This window comes from Anser brachyrhynchus (assembly GCF_964034855.1).
Source record: "Anser brachyrhynchus genome assembly, chromosome: 3".
In the NCBI taxonomy this organism is placed as follows: domain Eukaryota; kingdom Metazoa; phylum Chordata; class Aves; order Anseriformes; family Anatidae; genus Anser; species Anser brachyrhynchus.
In genome coordinates this window covers 50,272,596-50,285,720 of record NC_137696.1, presented here as the reverse complement: position 1 = coordinate 50,285,720, position 13,125 = coordinate 50,272,596, and the positions used below count along the sequence as shown (strand labels likewise).

Sequence of the window (13,125 nt, the reverse complement as noted above, 5' to 3'; positions counted from 1 at the left end):
CCTAAGGCAGATGATGGCTGGCTTGCAAGATTTCCACATTGGTCGCTCCAAACCTCTCAGTACTTTTCTGGACCCAAATGTTGCTCTCATCCTACTCCCAACAGCAGTCATTGGCCAACAGCTGTTTTCAGTTACACCATTTCAATCAGTCAAATACAGACCCATCAAGTTCACCTGATTTACAGCTGTCTCCATTACACTAGACTTTGGTTCAACGCCCGCACACAGGCCTTCCTGCCGAGCACCACTCCTTACCTGATGAAGGGACTCCACACTTTGACCTCTCATTTTTATTAGTGTGACTTGCACCACAGACAGTGACTCCTGATTTACAGCTGCAAAGGAGGAGGAAATAAGAAGTGTTACAGGTTTGAGTTTTTATTGGCAGAAAAGGGAAGTTGTTCTCACAGGCTACATTCAGACAGCGCTATCCTACAAATATGAGCATACATCACTAAGCACCCTCAATGTTCTGAGAGTTTTGCTCACAAATACTCCTTTTTGTCCCTAAGAAGCAACGTTTAAAAGCTCACAAGAAAACAGCTTTTCACCTACTTGTCCCATATTTGCCCATCTTGATTTGCTACGAAGCCTGTATGTCTTAAGGCCAGACAGCTTCTGCATGAACCCGTTGTCTAGCATTCCCCGTAACATAAGCCACAAAACTTGAACTATTAATTCCTGCAACTTGCCCATTAATCTGTGGTTGAACCCCTTGGCTGTCTTGTGGTATACAAGATTTTAAATCCTTCACTACAAAAGGTTTGCCTCAGTTATCTTTTTGTCGTTAACTGAGTATGAACACAGTAACTTGCTAAACTGGGAAAGGGGAGACCTTGAGGAGCAAAGGGGAAAGTAATACTGTACAATATACGGTGCTGGCCTTTAACCTCTAGAGGAGCTGACTTCAAATACTGCTGCGGTAGGACAGTAAGTAGCACTAGCACTTCGTTTGGAAGAAGACACAGCTTTCTTAGATCTCTCAGATTACTGCCCAAACATCTTCCTGATGCTACAGCCTCAAGAAAAGCACTCAACAGAAGCAGAAAGCCATCTCACCTTGGCAGCTATCAGCATCTAGAGGAAGAGATTCAACAGATTCTTCCACAGTGGTCTCCTCTAACTGGTCTCTCTCTAAAGGCTCATCTACAGGCACCTCCTCTGGCTCATCTACTGCCAGCTCAAGATCTAGGAGGAAAAGAGTGGCAGGAGAAGGGTTAGCATTACACTTCTGCTCCGAGTTGCTTCACGTTTTCTTACACTCCGTTCTCCTGCAGAGAGCAGAAGCAGGCTTAGAAGTTGCTCTGCATCTCCAAATTCCTTACCATCATCCTGAGAGTCATCTTCAGCCCTCCCTTTACTGCCACTGTCAATGCCAGAGCTACCGTAGCTGATGGTCGAGCTGCAGGATTTCTCTTTCCTGTGCACTCGGTCGATGCCGAAGGGCTCATCCACCGACATTTCCACTGACACTCGGTGCCTCGAGTCAGCCTCAATGCCCGAGGTGTGAGAGCTGCCGTGGCTCCCCGTGGACTGGCGCGAGAGGCGGTTATCCCTCCGGCTGCCCATGCTGCTCCCGCTGCCGCGCGAGTTCTTGTCGCACGGGTCCAGGTCCATGTCCAGCGTGTCGCTGATATAGGACTCCCGGTAGCGCTTCTTCTCTGAGGAAGAAAGAGGAGAGAAAGCAGGGGAAACTTAAAGCAAGACGGAAGGAGGGGTAACAAAACTGGTAAGTTCTGGGACTGGCACAACCTGATGGTGAAGAAACAATGGCTGCAGCTACTGAACAAATAAATGAAGAGACAGTTTTGTGTTCTGCTTATTCTACAGACATTGGGGTCCCCCGCTGGTTGTAACAGAACTACACTCATCCTTACAGTAAAACCAGTATCTGCTGAATTAGGACAAGCGGCTAGAGGCGGTTATGATACAGAAAATACTGTCTTCCAGAAGGAAGGAAATGCAAAAAAGCAGGAATTCCTTACCTAACCTAAATGTTCAGTCTTTAAAACAGAATACATCAATTTATTCTCAAGAGAGTCACCAATGTGTGGAGACAGCTAAGAACGGGATCTCCATGGCTGGCATTTATTAAGGATTTCTCCCATGGCTTTTCTGTTACCCAAAAAGAAGCACGCTGAAGGTGGACAAGAAATCCACAAGAAGCTAGGAGATACAAAACAATTTAGAAGAAATCTGTCCCACCCCGAAGTGGAAGCTAAAAGGCAGGGGGGACACACCAGGGCACTTCAAACACTTGTGTCTGGGCACCTGAATCACGTCCCCAGGTATTACCACGATGTTGTAAGATGTTTATTTAAGCGCTGAATTGTAGGCAACAAAATGGTAGCAGAGCTTTCCTGACAGTGTCTGGCAAGGAACAGGATTTCAAAATGCCACCAAGGACAGGGCAGCAGCTCTAAGGAAGCACAAGTCCAAGGAAGCCTTGCTGTCTGCCATGCCTCAGCCTTCTGAGAAGACGGAAATCTGTTCTTTGAAGGACAAGGCCAGGAGAAGCGAGTGCTCACATGAGCTAGCCTCTAAGAAGGCCGCTACCAAACAGGAAAAACAAATAGCAGCTAATCAGGTGGCAGGATATACGCCAATCAAGAGAAGCAGTAGATCTCAATTTGACTCCAGATATTTTTTGGCAACATTTTTAATACTGAACCTGTTTAGTTGCAATTATCACAAGCACTGCCATGTTGCTATCTGACCAAACAGTGAACTACAAAGGATCACCAAAAAGGGACTTGAAGAATGCAAAAGCTTTGTGAAAGCAATCTGAGCCTTTTGCCCACATGCACTTGGTTAGTGAGCCTTTGTAAAGGTTGCTGACACATGGCACTAGTTGTTCCCACACAGCTCAAGGCCACTTCTATAACCCCACTGAAGGAAAAGACAGAAATAACCAAGGTGGGTGAAACCAATGGCCACCTTGCCTCGTACACTGATTCCACGCAATCATGGGCCACCACTTCAGAGATGGATGTAAACTCCTTGGAGTTGACAAGATGGACATGGAGTGGATCCCCCCATCAGAAAGGACAAATTCTAGGAGTTTTGATCTGCTCTCAGATAGGAGCTGCAGGTGCCAGAAACAAACCCTTAACTGTTGGATGCTACAGACTAAATTGCATACACCATACAGTAAAGAGGCACTAGAGATTTAAGACAGAGGCTCATAATTTTGACTGCTGCTTGAACACAAGAAAATACTATCCCAATGGGAAGCTTTCTATTCAAAACTACTTCCTTTCAGAAGTGTGTGTCAAACGTGCACAACTTCAGAGTACAGACAGCAAGGACCCCCTCTTACTTAAAGGGAGAGGCTTTCCCAGTACTGATATTTGATATACAATATTTTCTGATCGCAGTCTAGGCAAGGCAGAAACCATAAACACTTTCCAGTAATGAACGTGAAACAAATCTAACACTTCTATTTCATCACCGTCTACCCAATAAGGCAGAAACACCATTAATTAGTTAGAGAGCAGCCACTGTGAAGCAACAGCAGAGCCTAACATACTGTATGTACTCTTCCCCTTACCAAAGCCACCTGCTCTTCTGCCACATACCTTCAGCCTCCTCCAGTTTCTGGATCTGCTTCAACACTGGCTGGATATTCAGAAAGAGCCGGTGGCTGTTGCTGAGGAGCTGCAGCAAGTGCCGTGACCTGAAGGGGCAACCTGTGTAGTAAACTAGTTTCCGTGCAGAGGGCAAACCGTCTGGCTGGATCTCAAATTTTTTCCCCTGCATAAAGAGGAGAGATGCCAGTGAGTGAGCAAGAACACGTCTTTGGCCACGTGGCTAACTGAGGTAGCCGCGGTCTTGTGCGTATGAGTTACAGGACTTGACATGGCAATTTGGGCAGGCCGACAGCTTCGCCAGGTCCCAGGTGGGCAGCTCGCTGCCAGATGGCATCCGTTCTGTCACACTCACCAGAAACGCCAGCTTCCCGATGTGCGACCAGGGAAAGTCGTAGAGGAGCTGACGAACGTGGTTCACCTCCTGCAACACATCAAACTCGGGGTGACACAGGAACTGGCAGGTACAGGGTGGAGTCAGCGATGTGCAAAGAATTTGCAAACGACCAAGAATGCAAGATATGCGGAGCCTGCTGCTCACAGGGGAGGCAGAGGAGTGCTGGTGGGGGGAGGACAGGGGAGCTAGGCAGAGTTAATGCTACACCAGAAGGCTTTCATGGCAGTCTGTTACCTGATAGATGTGCATTCCTCTAAGGGTCAGGCCCAGGATAACTGTTGGGCGATCCTCCTTCTTATCCTAAAAGGACAGAAGAGCCTGGAGTCAAAGGTTAATCTACAAAGACCACGCTCTTGTTCTGGCACCTACTGCAAGAGAGGTAGCAGGACTGCTCATCAGACAGATGCCATCAGCTCATTTGCTTTTTATTGTTTCTAACAAGCATCTTGTCTTGTTGATCCCTGAAAAATTCTGAGATCAGAAACACCTACAAATCCCCTTGTTCTGGCAGTCTCCAGCTCTTCACCAGCAGCACATACCCCAAACAGCCCCACAGAGGGAATCCTGCAGCTTAAGTGATTTGAGGGCACAGACCATTACTGTTCCCAGAGGCAATTTGTAAGAGACTCTTACTACCACACGCCATCTCTGCTGTTTGCACAAACATTCACGTCTCTCGCTCTCCAGGTGACAGAGAGCCCAAAACAGAAGCGATGTCTGTCCCTTCTCCTTACCGCAGCACAGCTGTTCTCACCCTGGGACGTGCTGGACCTCAGGTTTACGTTTGCCAGGAGCGAGCTAATCAATGCCCAAAGTTGCAGGACTTTCCTCCTAACCTTTTCATCTCAGTGTTGGGAACAGTTTTAAGTGCTTAAGGCTGAACTGGAAAGTTGCCTTGTTTTTCCTCATGCAGTACCTTCATACCACATAATCTCTCTCTAATTAGGAGATTCCTTTGCTTAAAGACTGAAAACCAAAAATCCCCAAACTGTCCAGAACCAGTTCACTCAATCTCTCTACTGGCATAGCAGAGTCAGAGGGGAACATAAACTTTTCTTACTAGGAGGAGCAGAAGGAAGAAAATTGTTGGGTAAAAATTTCTGGAGTCATGGAGCTCAAACTTCACTCCAAGACTTTCTCACCTGGCTTGTCAAGATACAAGCCTCACACTGTCACATTTACCTCACCCTCTGTTAACACCCACGTCCAGCAGAACTCCAGCTGAAAGTCACTAAGAAATGCTTTCTGCCTCCTAAAGGCAAAGCGCTTTAATAAATCAGTGCTGCTCTGGAGGAGGGAGATGGTGCTCAGCACTGCCTGTTTTCTTTCAGAGTCCCCAGCCCCAGCAGCAGCCACAAGGAGGGAGCAAGACAGAAGTGACTGCTATTGAAATCTCATGCACCAACACCTTTGCCTGGCACCGCTGTGCACTTGATCAGGAGCTTTGTGGCCCAGGAGTCACCTAGGAGGAGGATGCCTCGCCACGAGATCCCTTGTGTCATGCAGCAGGAAGAAGAGCACATTGTGGAGTCAAGTCAGACGCAAGTTTGGATATTAAGGGCAACCAATTTCACAGCCCCACTGCCTTCAGATATAAATTATACCATGTCTTGCCAGCTGGATTTCTTATGGCATTCGAGTGTGACCAACCCGCTTATGACTGCATCATTAACAGCATTAGAATCAAATCAGAGAGGACAGAGCAGAGGTAGGGGGTAGCAGCTAGTTTGTGAAAAGACTGAAACTAACGCTAGACTGGAAACCAAACTGGAATTCATCCTTCGGAAAATGCAAGGCTCTTCTCTGTGTTTCTGCAGTAACTAGAGCTGCCACGTCTGGTCAAAGGAGGCAGAAACCTTCCAGACTGAATTCTGACCGAGCACAAACAGCCAAGAAGTTTAATCATGAGTCTGACAAGGTAGAGTATCTCCATTCGGAAAAGAAGTTCATGAAATTCCTAATTGCTAGAGCAGGTTTCACTCGCCTAGGTGGAATACAAAACTTCTCTTCAGTCCTATTTCTAGACTACACTCTTAGCACATCAAAGTGAAGCAAATCTGGTTAAAGCAGGCTTGGGTGGAAAGGCAAAGACTCAGGGACAAGCAACAATCAAGGAATCCAAAAACAATACAGCCGAAAAAATACCCAGCACTCCAACGGTGTTGAAGGGGGTTAAGAAAGGTGGGACAGCTCAGTGTCACCTTCAGTTACTACATGGTGTCTGTGTGAAAGCCGACTGACCTCCTGTCGCCATTTCAATGTGCTGCACCAAAATGCAGCTTCTCAGTCATTTCCCTGGTGTGAGTACACTGACAAGCAGGGACAAAGCAAAAATTAGGTTTTGCCATCCCTGTGGCCAGTTTGTTGGCTGAGGAACAAAACAATGTTCCAGCTACACCAATTGGAAGTAAATTTGTTTATGGGGACAGGTCTCACAGCCTGGAAATTTTAGACTTGTTTGTCCTCTCCAAATCAGAGGCAACTGTTCTTCAACTAGACAGAAAGTGAAAAACGAAACAGTACACCCAATTAAAGAGGAGAAAGATGTTTAAAATAAGCTCTTAGTTTAACCTTCTGCAGCCTGTAGAAGTGGACAGGCACATCTTCCAACAAGCAGGACTCCTTGATGAACTTCAGCACAGCTTCCTTTGCACTCAGGCCTTGCTGTTCTCGGTGCATCTCTGGGGCATGTTTCAAGATGTAGTCACTCCCCCTCTTTGCAATTATCTAAACCACAAGGAAAACAAACAAGTCAGCAACTCTTCAAGTGAAGCCCACGAGAGGCAGCTGTGATCAACAGCAAAGCCAAGACTGGAGGTGGAGGAGGTTCATGCATTCTCCCAAGAAGTTAGTCCAGGTTCATCTCTACCTCCCTGGAGGATAAGCATTTAAAACAGCTCCGATGATACCGATGTCTCCCAAGAGATCGTAGATGGTAAAATCGTAACAGAGACTGCAGAGCTCGTGTCAGCTCTTTTCATTCTCAAGTGCTGGAATTAGTTTCCCTAACTCTTGGCATCCCTAAATGCTTATGGGCAGATAACAAATACAGCTCTGCATGCCAACACAATCAGCAGCAACATCTCCCAACGCTGCAGAAATGCTAGATGGTTGTGGGGTTTTTTGGTGTGGTTTCTTTTTTTGTGTGTGTTTTGCTTTGTTTTTACTTTAAAGACCAGAAACTACACATTAGGCTTATTTAGCATTTCCATCGTCAAAGGGGAGGGTAACACTATCTCAAGGTATTTTGTGTCTGTCTGGAGTGGTTGGCAGGCATGCAGCTTTGCTAAGCAGTAGAGAAACCTGCACTGGACCTTTTTTTACTCTTGCCCTGTGAGTGCCCAGTTCCTGTGCTTGGCCACATGTTCTCTCCATACAACACCACAGGGCAGCCCAGCCAGACTGGCCCCTTCCAGGCTGCGAGTAGCAGTGACAAATAAGAGGAGTGTTGGCTGAATTCACTTCACAAAATCCCCTGCCATTCAGGGTGCTTAATATGAGACCCCACCAGCTACCTGTGAACATCCTTTCAGAAGCAACCTGTCCTGCCCCAAAACAACCAGACCCCATCACCCAATTCCCACTTCCATTTTAAATCAAGCCCCTTGTTTACTCTCTCGAGTAACACCTCTGCTCTCCTTGCATGCTGTGCCAAATAAGCTGCCCTCCCGCAAGGAAGGCTGGGCTCGGGGAAGAACAACATCGATGCCATCAGCTGTGCAACATCAGCAGAAAGAAGTACAGCTCCACAGTTCAAAGCCGGGTTCCTCACCCTGGGGCAACACTGCCTCTCCTCACTAGCAGGAGGCTTGGGGCAGCTCTTGGCCAAACGATCTCCAACAACGATCTCCAGCACGTGTTGCAGAAGGACATGTTGGCGGAGGAGTATCTCCCCCACAGCAGCCCAGGGGCAGGGAGAGAGGCGTCCCTGTGACTGCCAGGTTTTGCTCTTTGTAGTGATAAATCACCCACATACTTGCTTGGGGCTGTGGCTCAACGCAGGTGAGCCAGGCTTTGCCTTGGCCTTTGCAATGTTTGCCAGATGAGCAATGGTCTACGATAAGACTTAACTGCCCCATAAACTGCATGCACCAGACTCAATTTTTCCAGCCCTTTGTTAGCTACCTTGTGCCAGGTGCCCCGTAGCAAGGAAGGCCACAGGATGAAGACCTGCTGGCACAGAAAGGAGCGCTTCTGCACTGCACGGCAGGCAGGCTGGGACTCGTGCCTGCAGACTCTGCCAGCCTTGACTCCCTCACACAACCCCTGCCACTGCTCTGAACATTATCCCCAAAGCAGGTGACAGACCTCAATCAGGCTGCAGAGGAGGCTACGTCCAGGTCCTGGGAAACATCCCGCCCCAGCAGGTATCAACAAAGGACGTGTCCATAACATAGCTAGCTTCTTTTTCTATTGTTCTGGATGTTGAAGTGCTTAAAACAGTTTTCTTGACCATTTCGCCACAAGAGAAGAACTCCCTGCAGGTAACCAGCTCTGACAGACTTTTTTTTTTTTCAAACTCTTGTTTCTCAGCTAATTTGCCTTCATTCAACAATAAAAGCAACTCTTGGTGTTCCAAGCCATTTGTAGGTCTTGGAGGGCACAAGTCAATGTACACATGCTTACAAATAAGGATGTAAAACCATTTCGAGGCCCTTCCCTCTTCTCTAACTACAGTTCAGCCTCAAATGAATGACAAAGCAGGAACCAGAGGCACTGCACATCAGTTACTACTCCTTGGGGTCTGGGTCTCTCCATCCCAGAAGTAAGCATTGCAGAGCTTGGACCAAAGAGCCATACACTTGGCATTGCGGCCCAGAGGTTTTCCGTAGAGCTTAGGTTGTGCAGATCTTTCAGATCTTTGCAGGTCAGCAGGAGCTGGGGAAGTTGTGTGGCTGCAGCTAGGTCCCAGCTTGACATAGCTCCTGCTGCATGCAGTTTGTTGACAGAAAGATCCTCTCAAACTTACCCATTGCGGGAAATATGCCTGAGGTTCAAAATATTTCCCAGTATGGACCTCTTCCCTGTAGTTGCCCAAGTCTGCCTGCAAGCTGTAGGCAGCCAGCAGGAAGTAGATCTCTTCTTTGTGGTTGCACCGAGACATGAGCACTTGCTCTTTGAGATGACAGTAGTAAAGCTGCCTTGCCACCTTGTCACTGCAAGACACAAAGGCAGATTTGTGTGAGGAAAAGAAGAAAGGTCAGGATAATATAGGGCCTCTCAAACGCATCTTCCTTGAGAGAGAAGGGCTTAAACTCTGGCATCCCTGATGTCTGCCCATGCCACCATGACACAGTTAAGTGCCTGTGGGAAACCCCAAGCCAAGATCAAGGTCTTCTCACACAAAGCATTGTACAGACATGGGAAACAATAGTCTCTATCTTGAGGAGCACGAGATCTAAGAAGTTAGGGCAGAGGGTAGATGAAAGAAAAATCATATCACACCTGTTTTGGAGACTGACTACATCAAGCGCTTCTGTGTTTCTGGAAAGCCTGTAGCAGTCAAGAGAATCAACTCCCTTGGATCTCAGTCCTGCTTCTTGCACACCTGTCCTCCTTTCCCCTCTAAACCTGGCACTGCTTTTTCATTTCACCTTGCCTTAGGCTTAAGGTGCTTTTCAACTGCTAATTCCCTGCAAGGTAGATCAAAAGATGCAGGAGCCCTGGGCTTGTTTTAGTGTTCTTCCTCAAACTGCTAAACAGGCACAGTCTGATAACGCATTTGTATCACCAACAACGTGTACACACACCCTCGTAAGAGCTGAGGGGAAGCAGGCTGCTGATGTGTATGTACAGACAAAGTGCTGGACACTACAGTCTGCTCAAAAAAACATGCATGTAGTTTGAAGGGGCCCAGTAACTACCTCTACATAGCTCCACAAACCTGTCCAATTAAATTACTAGTGCAAGAGAAAGTTGCATGTGATGCTAAAGGATATGTACTTAGGGGCTGGAAGAATGCTATGCAATCTTTGTACCTAAAAGCAAAATTAAACAAAAAACACTGAACAGCCAAACAGACTCCAGAAGACTCGCCTGCATTCAAAAAGAGAGGATAGGGTGGGGGGAGGAAGAAGAGGGAAGAAAAAAAAAAAAAAGCTTTGTTCAAGATGAGAACAAATGCCAAAAAATTAAGTAAAGATTTTAATCTACTTGAATTATCCCAGCTCTTGGCTTGCCCTGGGGTCACAGCCACGCCAGCAGTGCTGATGCAAATTAATTCTGTCAGTTGTTCATTTTCAACTACCTCATCCTTTGTTCTCTACCATGCAGCCAGTGCGGCTGTGTTTTGAGTGCAGCCCGTATTCCACGTGAATGAATCACACTCAAATGCAAAACTCTTTAACTTATGAAGTCATTTCTTTTGTCCTATTACAAAAGTCCATTTCCAGGAGCAGACTGCACAGAGCACTGTGCAGATACAAAAACCTGAACCAGAACTGCTAGCATGTGCTCTGGAGTATAAATACCTATTTTTTGGATATTCATCTGATGCTTTTCATACAACCAAAAGATGCAAACAAAGGCTGTTAACCATATTTCAACACTGCTGTAATTCAACCTGCTCTCTAAACACAGATGGGAAAGCAGTTACCATCCTCCCAGGGACCTAGGGATAAGGAATGTGATACAGGGGGAAAACATGCACTGTTCGCTGAGGAAATCTGGGTAGTTCTTACAAAAACAAAACAAAAATGTAAGCTGAGTTTTTAAGAAGTGTTAATAAGGAAACACAAAGCACTACCAGAGAAGTGAACTTACCTTATTACCCTTCCATTTTCTACATAGTATTGTACTCTAAAGAATGCAACAAAAGGAGGGCTGAATTTCTCTGTTCCCTAGAGCAGAGAGAGATTTGTTAAATAACGTTCAGCATTCAAAATTCCTCTTTCCACCTTGTAACATCCTCTTCTCTCAAGCTTGTCCCCCACACTGCTTTTCATTTGCTTATTTTAGCTCTTCATCAGTTTTGGGGAGGATCTGACTATCCCCAAAGCTCACATCAGTGAGGCACCATAAAACATTTAAACAGGCTGAAAGGCAAAACATCCCAGGGAGAGCTGAAGAGTTTGGATGGGTGGATAAGCCAGGTATAAAAGAGCCCCAGATCAGCCTGGGGATGCCCAGCCTGGCCCAAGTGACCCAGCTGAGCACCCGGCAGCACCCTGGACACGTTAGTGCTGAATGCAGCACGTTTAACGTGGCCTTCCCCAGCGCGCCAGGCAGGCAGCAGGCAACACGCCACACCGGTACCGCTGCAGCCCTCCCAGCACACACCCAGAGTTATCCACGCAGCCCAGCTCCGCACCACATCAGAGCGGGGACACACGCAGTGCTGCAGGAGCTCTCAGCCAGCCCGTGCTGCCTGAGGCCGGGGCGCACCAGCGCGATATTAACTCCTTGCCTTTTGTCTGGCAGGGCTCGTGTTTAGCTGTTCGCAGCTTCCTGCAGCCGGGGAGCAAAGGGAGACACTGCTGTCTGCTTCCCCTCTGAGATGTCTGTTCGAAGAGAGCCAGCAAGGGTTCTCTTGTTTTGACTACAGCCCCCCCTTCAGACTTACAGGCTTGCTTAAACAGGAGGAGAGGGGGAAGAAGGAATTATTCTTATTAGCTCGTTCTCTCATCTTTTCTTCTTTGGCGCTCACTTCTAACGTTTGTACAGGTAACTCTGCTCACAGAGACAGTTCCAAGGCTTTGCTGCCCGGACCCATCTCACTGTGCATGGCGCATCTGACACTGACGGCAACTTCTTGATCATCAAGCAAATATTTACCTTTTTTTTTTTTTTCCTGGATCTTGTCCAGAGTCACACTATTTTAATCAACAGGATGAGGCTTTCCACCTGAAGCCTCTTCATAGGAATTTAATTCCTGTCTCCTAACCCTGTCCAATAGTCTAACTCGTCTTAGGCTTCAGTACTGCCAATGACAACTCATTTAGCCTTCTGCGATTTTTTTGAGACTTTTGTGACTCAACGTTTATCCAGACGTAAGAAGCGTTTCAAGAACCCAGCCTCACAGCACCCACAAAGTACACCCCATACTGAGGTGGCCAGAACTATGTGAAACAGCTGCCCTGGAAAACCCTCTCTGGGGGGACAGACAGCTCTCCGCGTGGCTCAGGGTTGCCTCCAAAGTAACCCGCGCTTATTTGGGAGAAATGGTATTAGGTAAGGGATCCTCAAATCTTACTAGGAACCTGCAAAGTTCTGTACATAGCAGAAACAGCAAGCGTGCCTACTCTGCAAAAGAAAACCCTTGAGGAAAGTGGAAAAAGTTATAACACACCAATTAAGATATCAGGACATAGTTATACATTACACTTTATTCTAGTCTGCAGCTCCTTCAGTAATAACAAACTCGAACAGGCATTATCATGTCTCTAAATGACCCGTGCTAGACAGTTACATAGGCTCGTCTTTATTTCTTGCAGTTTTTCCCTCCCTTGACAAGACTGGCTAGCCTCAAAGAACTAAGGCTCTTCTCAAACCAATCTTTCCTCTCTTTCCACTGTCCTTTCATGTATATTCTGGAAGTCATGGCTCCAGCCCTCTCCCTCACTTCAGCTGGGGCAGGGTTCAAGCCACACAAGGTCATTCTAGGTTTTTCTGCTTACGTATAACAGTGAGGTCTCCAGACTTTTCCCAGGCTAGCCTATCTTCAAAAGGAAGACTGACCAACTGACCTTCTCTCCTGCAGCAATTAAGCAGCAACCATGTCATTACTATTGCTCAAATAAAGTTGTATAGGAGTTTGTTTTAGCTCTTTCAATTGCATCAACCATACACAAGTCACAGCATCTTGCTGCTGAACAGCACTCTGCAGACCACCTTCAAGAAATGCTTTATGGACCTTAGTTTAAGAGCTTTCATTTTAGTGAGCAGCCAACACCAAAGCCATAGTCTCCGAAATTAAACACCTCTCTTACTTTGTTGGTCTCTTTCTTCCATTCCTTTGAGAAGTATTTGCTAAGCTTCTGCTCCAAGTCAATGAAAACATACTCATTATCTGAAAGACAAGAGAGAAAAGCATTTTATGTTAAAGTTCTTACTCACAAAGTAGTTAGATGACTACCCTAACTGTTTCCAACCAATGCCCAGTAACACAAAAGCTGACCAGGGAGCAGCACATGTACGACAGGG

The 13,125-nt window shown here is 46.8% G+C and overlaps 1 protein-coding gene across 5 annotated transcripts in view; it reads right to left on the bottom strand.

Annotated features, from left to right (window-relative positions):
* The window catches only part of FRMD1 (FERM domain containing 1), a 39,693-nt gene that overhangs the window by 4,948 nt on the left and 21,620 nt on the right, over window positions 1–13,125 (bottom strand). For all 5 annotated transcript variants that reach the window (XM_080583995.1, XM_080583997.1, XM_080583996.1 and 2 more), the window contains 10 exons: window positions 12,912–12,991; window positions 10,747–10,823; window positions 8,954–9,140; window positions 6,556–6,711; window positions 4,219–4,284; window positions 3,943–4,011; window positions 3,579–3,753; window positions 1,326–1,661; window positions 1,060–1,188; window positions 256–335 (listed from right to left, as the gene is read on the bottom strand). In XM_080583995.1, the coding sequence (XP_080440121.1) occupies window positions 256–335; window positions 1,060–1,188; window positions 1,326–1,661; window positions 3,579–3,753; window positions 3,943–4,011; window positions 4,219–4,284; window positions 6,556–6,711; window positions 8,954–9,140; window positions 10,747–10,823; window positions 12,912–12,991 (1,355 nt within the window). The remainder of the gene's footprint in view (window positions 1–255; window positions 336–1,059; window positions 1,189–1,325; window positions 1,662–3,578; window positions 3,754–3,942; window positions 4,012–4,218; window positions 4,285–6,555; window positions 6,712–8,953; window positions 9,141–10,746; window positions 10,824–12,911; window positions 12,992–13,125) is intronic.